The following is a 17,847-nucleotide window of genomic DNA, read 5'->3' on the forward strand; positions in this document are numbered from 1 at the left end:
CACCATGCAGAATCAACTCTCTAAAAGAACTTACCAATTTCAAACTACACGTTTCCTACCAGGTTTATTTCATTCATGGTGTACTTCATCCACTAACCTATAAACCCAAGACTTTTTTATATCAATTTCATTTCACTTTTGTCTATCTTATTTATTGATAAAACAATATCTGGTGCACAATGGATATTCAATAAAGTTTTCCTGTATGAATAAACGAATAAATGGCACAATATGCAAGAATTAATACAAATGCCGAAACGTGGGTAGATGAGTAAAAAATGAATAAATTAATAAGACTTACTGCTTTACAACAAGTAAAATATAAATCTGGATGTTTTGAATAATATTTGATACCTTAAAAACATGTATGTTAAGTTTAAAAAAGGATACAATCTGAATGTTGAAGATGCTTTAAAGTTTGTAAATAAACATGCATTTATATATGCATTTATTATATATATTAAAAAATATGCATTTGTAAAGAAAAATCATGAAGGAAGATGCCCCAAATATTAAGTATTTTTGAATGGAAGAATTACAGGAGGTTTTTTTTGTTCTCTTTTACCTTTTATTTTCTAAATTTTCTGTAATGTCCATGTTATTTTAATAATCAGGAAAGTGAACATCATTATTTTGTAGTCTTTTATTTTATAACATGAAGGAAATGAAAAGCAAGCAACTGAAACTACACACACTGCTTCCTAATCTTCTCCACCAAATACAGAAATCCTCTCAGGTTGCCTAAAAGGAGAAAACTCTGGAGCAACACTCAACAGCTCAGGGTTAATATTCTTCAGAAAATGGATAATAAGGGTGGTCAACAGCACTGAAAGACAAAAAGGGATATTAACTGATTAACTCTTTACCCATGCTGTCATGGAGAGAGTGTTTCTCTGAAGACGCAGATAGCATGGGCTAAAATCTCTGAATTTACAACCACGTCCCTACTTGTACCGGGACCACATACAGATATGTTCCCTGTTCATGTGCAAACGGCACATGCATTCCCAATTTCCGCACTCACATGCACGTGAGTGCCAACATGACAAGCAATTGGATTTAGATTACAAAGTCTAAGAGAGGGTAAGAACTGCGGATGAAGGTCTTGGGTCCATTCCAACTCGGGTGGCCTTTGTCCTTGGAGCATGAGGACAGTGGCAGTGACGATTGCATTGCTATTTTCCACTCATTCATCCCACAAAGCACCCTCAACAATACGGGGTCCTTGCAATGAGAAACTTCTAATCTATGAAGGAGATAAGATGTGTCTCTAATAACCAGACCAGCAAAATGTGTTTGCTGTTTCCTTAGTTATAATTTATAATTACTTATGATTCAGTAATTATATTACTGTTCGTTTTCCCTTTTTCCATGTTCTTTTTTATTCAGTGTCATTAAAGAGTATCTCTAAGCAGTTAAATGTGACAGAAGCAATATTAACATAGGGCCTCAGAGATGAGTAAGATGAGACATTCACAGTCTCATGAGGCAGATCACAGATTACACTTAAAGCCTGTGAGTATAGAAAGGTGGTGTTCCACGTTTTTCTCATTGAAAATGTCTTTTCTTGGAAACCTGGTATGGTTTTACAAAAAGAAGAGGGACCTTTGGAATCTGCTTTGGAGACTGAGTCTTTATTTTCCGAACTAAAATGATATTTCTCCCTATTTCTAAACTTCCCTCCAAACTTCTCTCTGTTTGATTCCTCTTCTTTCTCGTCAACCCAAGATCCTGAAGTTGATCCTATGGAACGTTATGTTTGTGAATAAACTAAAGTCAAGGGATGTTGCATTCCCCAGAGGTGGACTTCAGATGGACAAAGATGACATTGGCATAAGAGTCTTGCCTTGAAGTTACAGAGAAACCCCAGAGGAGCTTACCATGGCGGAGGCCACTGGGGATACCTCAGTCACTAGCATTGAGGGCCTATTGATTTCATTTATTGTTCAGCTTGGTGAGATTATGTAGCTGAGGAAATGGGAGTTGTGAAGGTAAAGAAAGCCAAAGAAGACAAAAATTTGGAAGAAATAGTTGGTGTCTTGGAAAAGGAATGCCCAGTAAACAGAAATGTCACTGGACACTTGGGGGGGCCATGGAAGCAGGGCCCACTGTGACTTCCCTGTGATGTATGCACATTTGATTTCATGGACTAATGCTCTATATAAATATTAAAATTAAGTTTTACATTGCCTTGGTGTTGACATGAAGATGGACCCGGCTGGATTCATTATTATATATTCATCATTGTTATATTGTTTTTTTTCTTCTGACTTTAAAATAAATTAAAGCTAGAACATTACCATGGACCCCTGTTATGGGTCATAGACACTGTGCCTTCTATTCTAATAGGCAGTTGGGCCAAGTGCAGGGCCAGGCACAGGAAGTAAGGGCATTAAAAAGGTGGATTCACAATGGTGCCGACATCGGCAGCTTCACTTACAGACTCACATTCCTGTTGGGTCAGAGATTGAGCCTTGGAGAAAAACTATAGTCTGAGGACTCTAGGGAAGCTCCTGTTTCATACCTATTCCTGAAATCTGGGCTGCCTTCCTGATCTGGGGAAGAGGTGTTCCACTGTATGCCTGCATGTTACAGAAAACAGCCTGTGAAAGAACATGCAAGCACCACTTACAACTGTAACTTAGCATATCGGAAATTTCTGTTGAGGCCATCAATGGCTTTCATGTCCTCTGGAGTCAACTCAAAGTCAAAAACCTGAAAGGAAGAAAACACTCACATTAACCTTTCCCCAGGATAGCAGCTTCTTCCTGGGAGTACGAGGACTTTCCAGGGGCAGAGGCAAGGATGGCAATATGGGAAGCGTTACTGTCCTTGGCTGCTAGATGAGATCTCTTTCCCCTGAGATCTGCTAGTTCTCCATCCCACCTCCCTCCTGCTCTGCTCCACTTCTGCAAAGAAAGACAACGCATCAATCTAAGACATTTCTAGAGAATTGCTTGAGGATAAAAAAGAAATTCTTTATCCTAAACAAAGGCAAATCTGGACAAAATACCTGCTTCCTTGACTTGACCACACTTGGTCAGGATTTTCCTTCCTCACTTCCCCTGGAACTTGACCCAATCTTTGACTGAGCAAGTCTGGGAACACAAGACAACCTTGCTGCAAGAATCTGTTGGCTTAGAAAAGCCTTTCCTGATCAATTGTTTTACTATACCACTTGCTCATTGCAGGCCCCCAAAATATTATTTCCAGCTACTGCTAAGTAGTACCAAATACTACTTCCTTACAAAAAAAAAAAAAAAAAGAAAGAAAAATAAAACCTTTTTTTGGGGCCGGGCTCAGTGGCTCACGCCTGTAATCCCAGCACTTTGGGAGGCCGAGGCAGGTGGATCACGAGGTCAAGAGATCGAGACCATCCTGGCCAACATGATGAAACCCTGTCTCTACTAAAAATACAAAAAAATTAGCTGGGTGTGGTGCATGCCTGTAGTCCCAGCTACTCGGGAGGCTGAGGCAGGAGAATTGCTTGAACCCGGGAGATGGAGGTTGCAGTGAGCCGAGGTCACGCCACTGTACTCCAGCCTGGCGCCTGGTGACAGAGTGAGACTCTGTCTCAAAACAAAACACAACAAAACAAACGTTTTTTTGGTTGATATTTGAGACATATAGGTCTCATGTTCAAAGAGTTCTGCTTTTTAAATATATTTATCTTATTTAAGCCAAGAGTTGTTTTTATTTGAAAACACATAGACACATAACCCCTGATGAAAAATCCCTTAATAACAAAGGAAAGAGATATTTAGTTTAAAAAACATATTTCATACAGAAGACAATTTCATGGAAAACTCATGGCCTATCTATTTATCTATTTATCTATGATCTATATATCTATCTAATATATATATATCTTTTTTTTCTCTCTCTCTCTCTGCCTATATCTGTCCATTATCCACCTATCCACCCATACATCTATCCATCAGTGAGTCATCTTAAAATATATACTCCAGAAGTAATATGGTTGTCACAGGGATATGTCGTAACAAGTTAAATTAAAAAATAAAATAAGATTTTTTTCTGTATGGTAACAAGATTTAGAATTGCCTATTTGATTTTAGTATAACCTTAAAATTTTAATCTAGAGCTACACAGTTGTGAAACAAATACATTAGAAAGTATGCTTCAAATATCATCCTTTGTAAAAACTAGACTCGCGTTGACTTTTCTGCTGCCATCTTTAAATGGAAAACAGCTTACACAGTCTTTCAAAATTCTTTTAGATTTCAAAACAAAGTAAATTAAATGCCACTGATTGATCTAATGGATTGGAGTGTATATGTGGAAGACTCGGGCAAAATCTTTACTCATTTATTTACTATTAATAATTTGGTCAGTCTGTGAAATTATTCTTAGCTTCCTACCTGCCCAGGGCACTGCCAGAGGAAGGGTGATAAAAGATGACCCAGAAGGAGTCACTGCATTTAGAGTCTCACAGTCCAGAGAGCACACTGATATCTTAGCAAAAAATGTTAAGTTAAAAGGGAAAAAGACTCACTAACAGAACCATGCCAAGCACTGTTGTGGTGACAGATATGCTGGGGGTTATGTATGTATGATATGTAGCAAAGCAGGTAATCCTATTTTAGTTTGATCATAAAATACAAATAGAGGTTTGTCAGATACAGTTGTCAGATAGAGATGGTGAAGGAGAGAAATGAGGGTCTTTAAAGTTCTTTACCATGTAGAACTCCTGAAACTCATGAAAATGATGGAGTTGAAATTTGCTTAGTGTCACACAGTGAGTGAGTAGGAAAGCCAGCCCTAAAGGTGATAAACTTTAGGACTCTGAGTCCAGTGATCTCTCTTCCCATCATTCTATGCTGCCCTCCCCCTTAGCACAGAGGAGAGAAGCATGGGAATGAATGGCACGTGGAACATTCTCCCGTGGAAGAGAGATCACCCAGACCAACACCCACACCTCGCTTTGGAGCAATACCCCTTGACCTGTACCTGGAAGTTCTCTTTGATTCTCTTCTCAGAGAAGCTCTTGGCCAGGACCACCACCCCCCGCTGCAGCTGGTAGCGCAAGGCAACCTGGCCTGGGCTTCTATTGTGTTTCTTGGCAATGGATTTCAAGATTGGCTCCTCCAAGAGATATGGGCTATCTGGGTCAATCCTGGAGAAAAACAACAGATACGAAGGATGTAGATGAAAAATCCAGATTGTACTACCCCTTTTTCCCAAAGCCCCAGACAATGAGAGAAGAAGATACAATATAGTATGTTTCAAAGTGTCTCATAAACATTCAGAGAGATTTATTGGCAATTGAGGCAAACTGGAAACAACTAAACTGCCAGTCAGCAGGTGAATGGATAAACAGCTTGTGGTGTACATGTCCATACAATGGAATAGTTTCCAGCAGTAAAATGGAAAGAGCAGACACTTGCAACTACAGGAATGAATCTCACAGACAGGTTGAGCAAAAGAAGCTACACAAAAGAATTTATATGACTTCTTCATATGAAGTACTACAGCAGATAAAACTAATCTAAGACCAAAACATTAGGAACATAGTTGCCTAGAGGTGGGGAGGACTTGTCTCAGAAGGAACACAAATTAACGTTTTTGGGAGAAAGTTTCTATTTCATGACAATAATGTGGATTACAAAGTATATTCATTTATCAAAATTTTACAGCTAACATATATGTATTATAGTCTATGTAAATTTCACCTTAAAATCACTTTGAAATTGTATTTGCAGTGGGGTTGGGAGAAGATAGATATGCAAATGAAGGAATATTGGAGGGAAGGAATATTGGTGACACTGAAGCTCAGTGGTGTTACTTGGGAATTCACTACACCATTGTGTTCACTGTTCTGTGTTTGACTTTATCTATAATAAAATGCTAAAAATTTCTTAATCAATAGAGAAGCTGGTATAGATGAACTCTTTGATACTCTTACTACCAGTTTGGGTCTCTGTGAGATGCCAGGGCACTATAGGCAACTAGAACAATGTCCTTGGACTTGCAGAACTCCAGGAGTTTGCTCTGGTTGAGGTAAGGGTGACATTCCACCTGTAATTTTTCAAGACCAAAATGTGTCAGAATACATGAGCAAAAAACCATATGTAAATTTAAAAATGCTTTGAAGGAACATCTAGTACTATATTAGTATATGTGCTATATATTTCAGACTGATCATTTTCCCCAAGCACCTTCTGAAATGCCTTCACATTCCATCTGTGGTCATACTGATACAACTTACTTATTCTTTTTCTATTGCCACCTTTGGTTAACATCATTTGAACTCATGACGTCATTTGAACTTGTTGTGACATGTCTAAACAGGATCTAGTTAGAGGCATTCAATGTTTTAAAAAATCAAAATCTCTTGTGCCCAAATTATAGTCTCTAAGTGACATTTCTGCTGAGAGAAACCGAGATTTCTTAGAGAAATGGCTAATTCTAGTTCTGACTGGGGAAGCTACAAGTTCAGCCTAGAACAGCTCACATTCTAAATGGCAAAGAAGATAAAGACAATGAGGCAAGTCAAAGGAACAAGACACTCATTTGAAACAGCTCCTGCTCGTCAAAATGATGGCAAGTTGAGCATCAGAAAGAATAGTAACTAAATGGATGGGAAAGGACACATTTGTTAAAATTCGTGAGTTCAAATGACGTTAATCAAATGTGATCACATCTTTATCTCTAACTTTCAATTCACAGAAAGTATAAAAGGAACACGTTGAATTATATCACTGGATGAACCGGGATAGCCTATACCAAGGAAAACTTTACAGGAATAAAAGGCTTAATTTTTCCTTAGTAAATTGAAGGAAAAAAAGAAGCAGAGTGAGAATGAGAGCCATGGAAGAAGAGGAGGAAGAGAAGGTAGAAGAGCAGGAGGGGAAGAAGGAGGAAGAGAATTAAGAGAGGAAGACAGACGGGGAAGAGGAACAGGAAGAGGAGGAGGAGAGTAAAAAGAAGAAGAGAAGAAACTTTTTAAAAGAGTAATTTAGGAGAAATATCACCTAATTGCAATGTATGGGCCTCATTTTCACATCAATTTAAATGAATCAACTATAAAAATATGATTAAACTATATTTTAGCACTCATAATATTTAGTAATAACAAGAAATTATTTCTACAATTTCAAGTGGTATAAAAGTATTCTGGCAATGTATATTTAAAGATTTATAGATTTTTTAAATATTTTACAAAATATTTTCAGATAAAATGATATAATGTCTTCAAAATAATACAGAGGTAGAATTATCTACGTACCATGTTTGTCTGTCAGATAATTACTGCTTAAGTGTGCCGATGGGTACATAAGAAGAAAATGATTATAACATGAAGGAGTATTCAAAAAAATTGACTGAAAATGTGCATTATGAAGAAACTAAACATAGATTTCAAAAAGATTGCACCAAAATAAACTTGTACTAACTTGTTATGAAATGTCTAAACAAGATCTAGTTTGAGGCACTGAGAAAGGTAAGACATCAGTTTTTAAAAATCCCCTATCAGAGAAACACAAATTCTGCTAAATTGAAGTAGGAACAAAAATCAATTTTGCTGTGAATCATGGGTAGAAGAATGGTGAAATTATTGGCTCTTCACAAAAAGTTTATGCGCACAATGCCCCCAAAGAAATCAGAAGTTTACAAATAATTCATTTTAAGAAGGAACGAGATGATGCTGAAGATGCAGCCTGCAACAGCATATCATTCACATCAATTTGCAGGAAGAAAAAATGTATCTCACTAGTCCTCTAATTAAAGACCAATGATTAACAGCAGAAATGATGACCAACACCATAGATATCTCAACTGGTTCCGTTTACACGAAAATGACTGAAAAATTTAAGTTGAGTGAGCTTTCCAATTCATGGATGGCAAAATGGTTATGGCCAGATCAGCTACAGGCAGGAGCAAAGCTTTCAAAGCAAATTTTAAATAAGTGAGATCAAGATCCTGAAGCAGCTTCAAAGAATTGTAAAATGAAATGAAACATGCCTTTGCCAGTACAATCTTGCAGGCAAAGCAAAATCAAAGCAATGGCTACCAAGATGTGGAAATGGTCCAGCCAAAGCAAAAGGAGATTTGCCAAGAATAAAAGGTCATAGCAAGTTTTTTGGGATGCTCAGGACATTTTGCTTATTGACTTTCTGGAGGCCTAAAGAATAATAAAAACTGTTTTGAGAAAATTAGCCAAAATTTTAGTATGAAAGTCACCACAAAAAGCTTCACCAAAGATTCTTTTCTACCACATCAATACTCCTACTCATTTTTTTTCATCAAGCAAAGGCAATTTTACAAGAATTTTGACAGAAAAATCATTAGTCATTCACTTTACAGTCCTGATTTGGCTCCTCCTGAGTTATTTTGTGTCTCAATCTTCAAGAATCTTTAACAGAGACCCATTTTTTGTGGTTAATAAATTTGTATACATATAATCATCTGGTTTTAGAAATTATATATATATTCTATACAGAGAGAGACTATATATATAATTTTTAATGTTTTAATGGGTTTTTTAATGTTTTGATTTTCCACAAATATCCCTAAAAATATAAAACTAAGAGTGTAAATATTTGAACTGCTTTTTGTATAACTATCAAAATGGTCTAAACAAAGCTTTACATTTTACAATGTCACAAATAATGTTTGATATTTGGCTGTATTGGATGTTTCTTTAAAAATCATGTGTTTTAATTATGATTTATACACCTCCTCCTTCCCACTCCTTTCCTCTGATCTGGCTTTAGTGCTCACCACTCTGGAACATGCCACTAAATCCAGACACCCTTATCCTTCCCTGTTGGAGCGTTTGCTCACAGTAGGATCCACCTACGTGTGACTCAAGCCACGTCAACACCCTTCCTTTGGCTCCTGACACCACACTCTCCTGGTTGTCTCCACCTGTCTGGCAGCTCCTGTTCAATCTCCTCGCCAGTGCCCCTCTGCCTCATCCCCACTGGTCAACTTTTCTGCCTCTTCCTTTTCATTCCATGAACTTGTCCTAGGAGAGTTAACCCACGTCTGTGAGTTGTCACCATCTATAAAGCAACGATACCAAATATCTGTATTTCCACCTAGACCGCTCCCTGAGCTCCAGACCAAAGCTACCACCTCCCAGCTCTGCACCTCCACTTGGTTGCCTCACAGGAACTTCACACCCATCCCCAAAGAATCGAAGTCATGCTCTTCTACTCCACGCAAACTGCTTCTTCTCTGACGTTTTCTATTTCTGTATAAGGAACTGACATCTGCACAGGCCCTATAAAGCCAGAAACTTGGAAACATGATTGAGCAGCAGGTATGTGAAGAGCAGGAAGTCAGAGAAGGCCCTGGTGGGCTGAGGGCTCACCTGGTTGCAGGCGGGCTTGTACTTGAGCCCTGGCTTGTTGAGGATGAGCTCCAGCTGTTTGTGGTTGAAATTGGACACCCCGATGGACTTGGTTAAACCTGCGTCTTTGCACCTCTCCAGGGCCTGGAGAGGAAGGAAATGGGTGGTAGACCTCTAGTGCAGTTTGTCCATTTCATTTGTCATTGACTTTTTATAAACCGAAAATCTGATTTATGATATATTATAATTATAATGAATCAAACAGTTTTATCACTTGAATAAATTAATTTCAAATGCCCTTTCTTGTTCTGCATAAGTATTTATCTCCTTAATTCTATTACATGCACGCTCAGGACACCGAATACCGTAAACATAAAGCTGCTTTTAAATTTCCTCTTACCTATCCCACTCACTTCGACGGTACATATTTTGCTTTTAGGATGTAATAGTGTAAGGCCGTTGGCCCCACAGGGTCATGGGGTGTCCCTTATGCTGTGCTGAGGTGCAGGATCAGAGAAGTAAAGAGACAGGACACTGAAGAACTGGAGAAGAGCAGCTAGACTCGGGGGGCCACACCACCTATGAGCAGAAACAGGAAGGCCCCAAATGTCCAGAAGCGTCTGTATTTATCAGATACAAGCGGGGGAAGGGTCGTAAGTGAGGTCATCACCTATAGGCTTAGTGATAGGGCATATGTAATCACATAACAAGCAAGGGGGCCACCCCATTATGCCACCTGGGCAGAGAGGTGGGCCGTGCACAGTAGGGAGCTGGGCCATGCGCAGTAGTAGAGGGTCATGTATGTAAAAGAGGTCCACCCCCATTAGGTCACCAAGACAGGGGACGGACTGTGTGCAACAGGTGTCGTGTGCGACACTTCTTGTCTAGGGACTGGAGACTTCAAAGGATTTCTAATAGAAAGACACTGTAAGCCAGTGCAGTGGGAGCTGACAGAATTGTGCTCTTCTCTAAGATATTCATGGAAGGATGATTTGAGCCTGCACAGAAGCAAGATAAGACTGACAGGGTGTACAGCCGCCGTGACTGGTCACACCAGGGGGGTTCTTCTCCCTTGGTTACTTCCAGGATCTCAGGCCTGAGGCCGACTTTCCACAGGAACTGGATGCAAGGTACTACAACTCCTTTATCAGGAAGAGAGGCTCCTGCTCTAAGCCTGCCATACAGCGTCTACCCTTTCAGGCAGGGATGCCACCGCCTGGGTCTTTGGTTCTTGTTCTGGTCTGGCTGTTTTCCCATGTACTGCTTCTGTTCTGTGACTGCTCTAGGCATTCCTCCCACTACAAATACTATATGGTTACACAGAAGGATTCTATAAATCAGCACTAAATGTGTTGGTACAGCTCCGACTACAATACCCATATGGTTATACAGAAAGATTACATGGATCTAAGTGTGCTAGGTATAAGCACTAAGTATGATATATAAGCTAGATATATGTAAGCAGTAAGTTATACTTCAGGCACTAATTCCATAAACTAAAATGTGATTATATATAAAGGATTATATAAAGGAAATAGCTGAGTAACGACACTGTGAACTGAGATATTCTTCAGGCACTAATCGCGCCTGGGGTTTGCACGGCTCTCCTTCCTCGGTGCCCATGTGGGGGTTACACACACAATAGTTCTTTAACAAACTACACCACAGTCAAGTGCAAAAGAAACTCTCAGCTTTCCCTCTAGTAAAGGGTTTGTTGCTACCTCTTTCTACAGTGGTAAAAATAATTAAAAGGCATAGGTTTTGCAAGGGCAGATTCACTTCATAAGGGCGGCACCCTCTGCCCTCCTGCTGGGTCGGGCTGCAGCTGTCCCTCCTCTGTGATGCGGTTCTGTCCTGGGATAAAGCACTAACTCCTTTTGCACTTCTCTGTGCTGACTCCTCTTTAGGGCTCATGTCCTCAACCTGATCTCAGGGGTAACGGTGTTTCCATGGCTATGTAGAGCCATAGAAGTTAAAATTAAAATGGACCACAGAGGTCATCTCATTTCCCTCCCTCACTTCACAGATGAGAACACAGAGGTGCAGAGAAGTTCCACGTGTAAGGTCAGACAACTTCTGGAGCAAAACCCTATCTCTTCTGACCCCTCCTCCCGTGATTCCAACCTCACCACACTATGCGACCTGGTGTCTGCAGCAGAACATACCTCCCATGTGTCACGAAGGTCCACAGTATCAAAAATAATGTTTCCACTGGCATCCTTGGGCAGCAAGTCCTCCCCAGGCTGGAAAACAGAGGATAAAGAAGGTTTTCTGTGAGAATTCCCTTTCTGGTGCCTAAGGAGCTTAGCCACACCACTTTCAGGAGGCTGTGATTATTCATCTGAGCGTGCATCTGTGCATGTGTCTCTGCATAGGCAGATGTATGTATGCGTGTGTGCATGTGTGTGTGCCTGTGTGTACATGTGTGCATGAGTGCATGTGTGTGGATATGGATGTGTGTGGATGTGCATGTGTGTTGCATGTGTGGGGTGGTAAGAGAAGACATGGGAAAAGAGAAAGATCAGAACAATCTGAGAGACTGTAGTAAAACACTTTTTCTCCACAGTCACCTGCAGGCTCCTTCCCCCATACGCCCCCACACTTAACTAAGAATGCCTTCCCTACAATTGAAATTTATTTTATTTCCGAAGGACAGGCTGGTATAGAGGACAGCACTTACCATAACTATAGATCAGTGTGTTTAGCCTGTTTATGCTAACCCAACTCAGATAGTGAGGACGTCAGATGTGCTCAGCCAATGTCCACTGTGATGAGAGGCTGGATCAGTGAAGTGCAAAGGAGCCCCATTGTGCCACATGCACCATCCCAGGTACCTCTCTTTCCTGTGGACTGAGGGGTACATGTGGGAGAAACCCTCGCCATAAAGAGGTAGAGATTTCATGTTGTATCTCTGCAGCCTGTGGTAACCTAATAACTCAGAACCTACCCTCAGGGACACAAGCACTAAGCAGTGCAGGCCAACGCCCTCAACTCTCTAGCAGAGAGGAAGTGAGATCATTGAACCTGCATCTCACTTACGCCTGGGGGATGAGCACAGACAGAAAATTTCAATGTCACTCAGCTGTGAAGGAGACTCATGAATGATTTAGCAATTCTATGCACCTCACTCAAACCTGCCTCTCTCAGAAAGAATCCAGGAAATCAAGCTGGAATGAGACAATGGTGGTGCCAGTAACAGCGAAGGAACCATTTGGGGCATAAGAAGGGAAAACAAAAGCTGACCTTCATGGCCAATGGATTGTGGATAATGAAGAGATCCACATAGTCTAGTTGAAGTTTCTTCAGTGACCTTTCCAGGGCTGGGCGAACTAATTCTGGTCTAAAGAAAGTTGTCCAAAGCTGCAGTGAACAAAAGAAATAAAAAAGTAGCTATGGTTTCACACATTTGGGGACCAAAATTAAACATCACAGTTAGAAATTGACACTTGAGTAACAAAACACTGTTGTCTAAAACTAAAAGAGTTAGGGCTAAGTTTATGTTATTCCGTATACATTTCACCCTTGATGAGATGCTGAGATTTACTTCACTGACTGCAATGTAAAACAACGGTGAATAAAACTTGGCTGGAGCAGGAAAATCTGCTTTAATATATCAGGGGTTAATGGCATCATCCACTGAGAGCAGCCAAGAAACGGCAGGACGGGGGAATCGAATCTACTGTCCTGTCCAATGAATTCCTCAAAGCAATTCTGCTGAGGGATGCATTCCAAAAACAGGCTGTCGTCAAGGTCAGCATGCGTAGGATGCATCTCCAGAATCCGAAGCTTTGTTTACATTGGAAGAAAGGTTTTCCACTCTAGGAAAATGTTATCATATTCAGGAATGCAATGCTGAGTTGAAAAAGAAAAACGTATTTTCTAGTCTAGCTCCCTTTTCTGAATAACATCCCAACCTCACTTGATATGTCCTGAGAACAACTACTGAAGAATTAATGGAGTGGCCCCAGAGTGCCTTGGCTAATTCGCATAACAATTGCGTAAGTATTATCAATCTCATTTTATATATGAATAATATCTGCTTCTCAGAGACATTGAAGAGCCGTGTCCCGCCTTTCACACATTTCAGCACAAAGCTAGCCTTTTCTATGCTTTGACAATGTGCCTTCACAATATTAGGTAAGTACGTTGTTCAAACAGAGACCACATTGCTTTTCTAAATAACATATCTGAGCTGGCGGTGGCCTCTGGCGTCTGCACACACAGAACTTTCACCTTGGTGGTGTAGAATATGTCCTCTCTCTTCACAGTACCATCAGCAATCTTCTCCCGAATGGCCTTTCCAACCTCCTCCTCGTTTTGGTAGAAGTATGCAGCATCGATGTGACGGAAGCCCACATCAATAGCCACTTTGGTGGCTTCCCCAGCCTTGCTCTTGGGAGTCTGTGAAACAGGAGTAAGAGGAGTCAGTGACCTGCCTGGCTCAGAGAAAATCAGTGCATTTCCACGGTGGCATTTTCTTCTTTTTTTTTTTTTTTTTTCTCTTTTATTTTGGGTTCAGGGGCACCTGTTCAGGTTTGTTATATAGGTAAATTGTGTGTCACAGGGGTTTGATGTACAGATTATTTTGTCACCTGGGTAAGCATAGTACCTGACAGAGTTTTTCTGAGCCCCTCCCTCCTCCCACCTCCAACCTCAGATAGGCCCCAGTGCCTGTCGCCCCCTCCCAGTATCCATGTGTGTTGTTTAGCTCCCACATGTAAGTGAGAACATGTGGTATTTGGTTTTCTGCCTCTGGGCTAGTTTGGTTAGGCTAATGGCCTCCAACTTCATCCATGTTGCTGCAAAGGATGTGATCTAGTTCTTTTCTTTTTTGTTCTTTTCCATGGTGTTTATGTACCATGTTTTCTTTATCCAGTCTACCATGGACAGGCATTTAGGTTGAGCCCACGTCTTTGCTACCCAATAGCATTTTCACAGTTTCTGCTGGCTTTCTGCTCCCCTTTTGATCATGTGGGTTTCCATGGTAGACCTGCATACTCTGAGGACAGCAACTAAACAGCAAGTTTCTATTTCCAAATAAAGTAGTGGAATAAGCCTCACTCTGGAGCATGGATAAATTATATCTCAGTCAGTATAAATCAATTGTACAATAACAACCAACAGGAAGGCCAGGTGTGATGGCTCATGCCTGTAATTCCAGCACTTTGGGAGGCCGAGGCAGGTGGATCATGACGTCAGTAGTTCAAGACCAGGCTGGCCAAGATGGTGAAACCATCTACTCAAAATACAAAATTTAGCCAGGCATGGTGGCAGGCTCGTGAAGCTGAGGCAGAGAATTGCTTGAACCCAGGAGGAGGAGGTTGCAGTGAGCTGAGATTGTACCACTGCACTCCAGCCTGGGTGACAGAGCGAGACTCCATCTAAAAAATAATAATAGTCATAACAAACAGGAAAACTTCTGATACTGGGAGAAATTTTCTAAGGCACTCAATAGAAAAGACAGTTCAATTGATACATAAATACACACACACACACCATATATATATATATATATATATATATATATATATATATACACACACACACACACATATACAGCTGACCTTGAACAACACAGTCCCACATATACAAAAATTTTTCTCAATCAAAATTACACTAAGTGTGCCTGCTTCTCCTGCCTTCCTTCCCCCTCCTTCACCTCTTTTGCCTCTGCCACCCCAGGGACAGCAGCCCCAACCCTTCCACTTCCTCTTCCTTCTCAGCCTACACAGTGTGAAGGCAGCAAGGTTGAAGACCTTTGTAATGATCCGCTTCCACTTAATGAATAGCAAATAGATTGTCTCTTCCTTATGATTTTCTTATTAAGAGTTCCTTTATCCAGCTTACTGTATTATGAGAATACAGTGTACCATACGTATAACATGCAAAATAGGCGTTAATCAACTGTTCATGTTATTAGTAAGGGTTCCAGTCAATAGTTGGCCTGGCTTCACTCAGGACATGGACCTCGCCTCACCAAGCTGGTGTCGTGGCAAAGTTAGGACAATAACATGTACACACCCTGCCTCAAGTTTCAAACGGGCTAGTTTAAATCTGAGATTCTCACCTAGCAAGCTTCCTAGAACAGCACGACAAAAGACAGCACAACACACACGCAGGAACAAAAATTCTCATTCCTGCGTCACTTAAGATAAAAACACCAGTTAGAGTATTAAGAAAGCTTCTTTTTCATTTAGGGCACTTGAAATGTCTGAATATTAAACACATACACATATTACAATTTATTCTGGTAAATGGGGGGGTTATGGGAATCTTGTTCTAGTCTCTATGGCACTTTTCTATCTTTTCTAACAGTAATAAATGTTACATATAACCCACGTAAGACACACATTATGCCTAACAGATGAAACGGTAATCATGCCATTGAAAACCTGCTGACCCTTTCCTGCAGCTGTTATCTAGTGATACCTCATGATAGAGTTCTACCAAGATTGAGCCCATCCATTGGTCTCTCATTTAGGGGGCAATCCCTCTAAAGCAACCCATGACGCCTTCACATTACTGTAACCAGAGCGTGGCACTTCAAGTTCCCTGCAGGGAACTGAGTGGACAGGTGTCTGGTGCGTTGGGTGGGAAACACGACTGAGCCCTTACTGGGATCTTGTGCCTCCTAAGCCTTCCCATCCAATTACCTAACTTTGTGAATCACAGTGGCTCCTTACATGACAAAAGGCTTGGATGGTCAAAGCTCCCTGGCAAATATTTCCAGCCCCAGCAACCTCACAGCAAAGCTGCCAGCAAGTATTCATGCTGGCTTCCAGTTCCCTTTGGGCCCTTGGCCCTTCACGTTTCTAACCAAGAATGGAGCAGCTCTGAGCAGCCTGGAAGATGAGAGCAGCCTCAGCATGGGATTTTTTTTAATGTAAGAAATCATGAGTACTTACCAAAGACGGTTGTTAAATAAGATATTTTTTTCCATGCATTAAATAAGATAATGCATGGAAAACACTTAAAATATATGAAATCATTTGATATATGTTAGATCACAATAATAATAATGGTAATAATAATAAAAAGAATTTGCCAAAAAAATCAATCTCTAAACCCTCAGAGTCAACAACTTATCACCCTCTTAATGCAAAAAATGCAGGACCCTGCAACCCCCTGGGGTCCACTTACGTGTTCAGGAGCATAAGTGCCAAATCCTAGCACTGGCATGAAGTGTCCATCATTCAGCCTCACGGAATGGCTGTGCTTCAGATCCATCACTGCCCACAGCCCAGCTAACTGGACTCCGTCTTTCCTTCTGTATCCTCACTGAGAGTCCAGTAGGAGACAAGGCTGCCGCGTTCTTTATTTCCAACAAATACAAGATGGGTGGGGTGGAGATTACAGCTGCCTATGATTTCAAAATGAAGTTGAAATCAATCCATTGAGTTTTTTTCTGATTCTTTCATGTCTCTGCAGGCCTGTCTTACAGGAAAATCATACATAAATATTTGCATACTAGATGAGTTTGAATTTTTTCTTCAGCATTGTTCACATTTGATTTCTAAGTTAAAAAATTAAGAGTGCCAAAAGAAACTATCAAGAGAGTAAATAGACCACTTACAAAATTGGAGAAGATTTTTGCAAACTATGCATCTGACAAAGGTGTAATATCCAGCATCTATAAGGAACTTAAACAAATTTACACAAATGAAACAAACAACCACAATAAAAATTGGGCAAAGGACATAGGATGTGAACGGACACGTCTCAAGAGGAGACAAACATGCAGCCAACAAACATGAACACAAGCTCAACATCACTGACATTAGAGAAACGCAACTCAAAACCACAGTGAGATACCATCTCAGGCCCGTCAGAATGGCTGCGATTGAAAAGTCAAAAAAATGACAGATGCTGGCAAGGTTGTAGAGGGGAGTGAACACTTATACATGGTTGGTGGGAGCATAGATTAGATCAGCCATTGTGAAAACCAGTGTAGTGATTCCTCAAAGACCTAAAGTCAGAAATACTATTCGACCTGGCAATCCCAGTACTGGATATACACCCAAAGGAATATAAATTTTTATTTTACAAAGACACGTGCATGTGTATGTTCATTGCAGCAGTATTCACAATGGCAAGGACATGAAATCAACCCAAATGCCCATCAGCGATAGACTGGATATAGAGCATGTGGTGCCTGTACACCATGGAATACTATCTGGCCATAAAAAAGACCATGTGCTTTGCAGGAATATGGATGGCAATAGTGGCCATTATCCTTAGCAAACTAACACAGGCACAGAAAACCAGTTACTGTATGTTCTCACTTATAAGTGGGAGCTAAATGATGAGAACACATGGCCACATATGGGGTGGAGTGTGGGAAGCGGGAGAGGATCAGGAAAAATAACTAATGGGTACTAGGCTTAATACCTGGGTGATGAAATAATCAATACCTGGGTGATGAAATAATCAGTACAACAAATCTCCATGACACACGTTTACCTCCATAACAAACCTGAACATCCTGAACATGTACCCCCAAACTTGAAAGTTAAAAAAAAAAGTATGCAAATATG

At 40.5% G+C, this 17,847-nt stretch overlaps 1 protein-coding gene across 1 annotated transcript; it reads right to left on the reverse strand.

Annotated features, from left to right (window-relative positions):
* Positions 1–625: 625 nt before the first annotated feature.
* LOC108292323 (aldo-keto reductase family 1 member C15-like) lies at positions 626–16,747 on the reverse strand. Its single transcript, XM_017513146.2, has 9 exons — positions 16,454–16,747; positions 13,547–13,714; positions 12,557–12,673; positions 11,479–11,556; positions 9,335–9,457; positions 5,927–6,036; positions 4,969–5,134; positions 2,633–2,715; positions 626–826 (listed from the first exon to the last, which is right to left on the reverse strand). Exons 1-9 carry the CDS (start codon positions 16,538–16,540, stop codon positions 784–786), a joined length of 975 nt encoding a protein of 324 aa, XP_017368635.1. The 5' UTR covers positions 16,541–16,747; the 3' UTR covers positions 626–783.
* Between the last annotated feature and the right edge of the window lie 1,100 nt (positions 16,748–17,847).

The sequence above is a fragment of the Cebus imitator genome, unplaced genomic scaffold (assembly GCF_001604975.1).
Source record: "Cebus imitator isolate Cc_AM_T3 unplaced genomic scaffold, Cebus_imitator-1.0 Scaffold487, whole genome shotgun sequence".
Lineage (NCBI taxonomy): Eukaryota > Metazoa > Chordata > Mammalia > Primates > Cebidae > Cebus > Cebus imitator.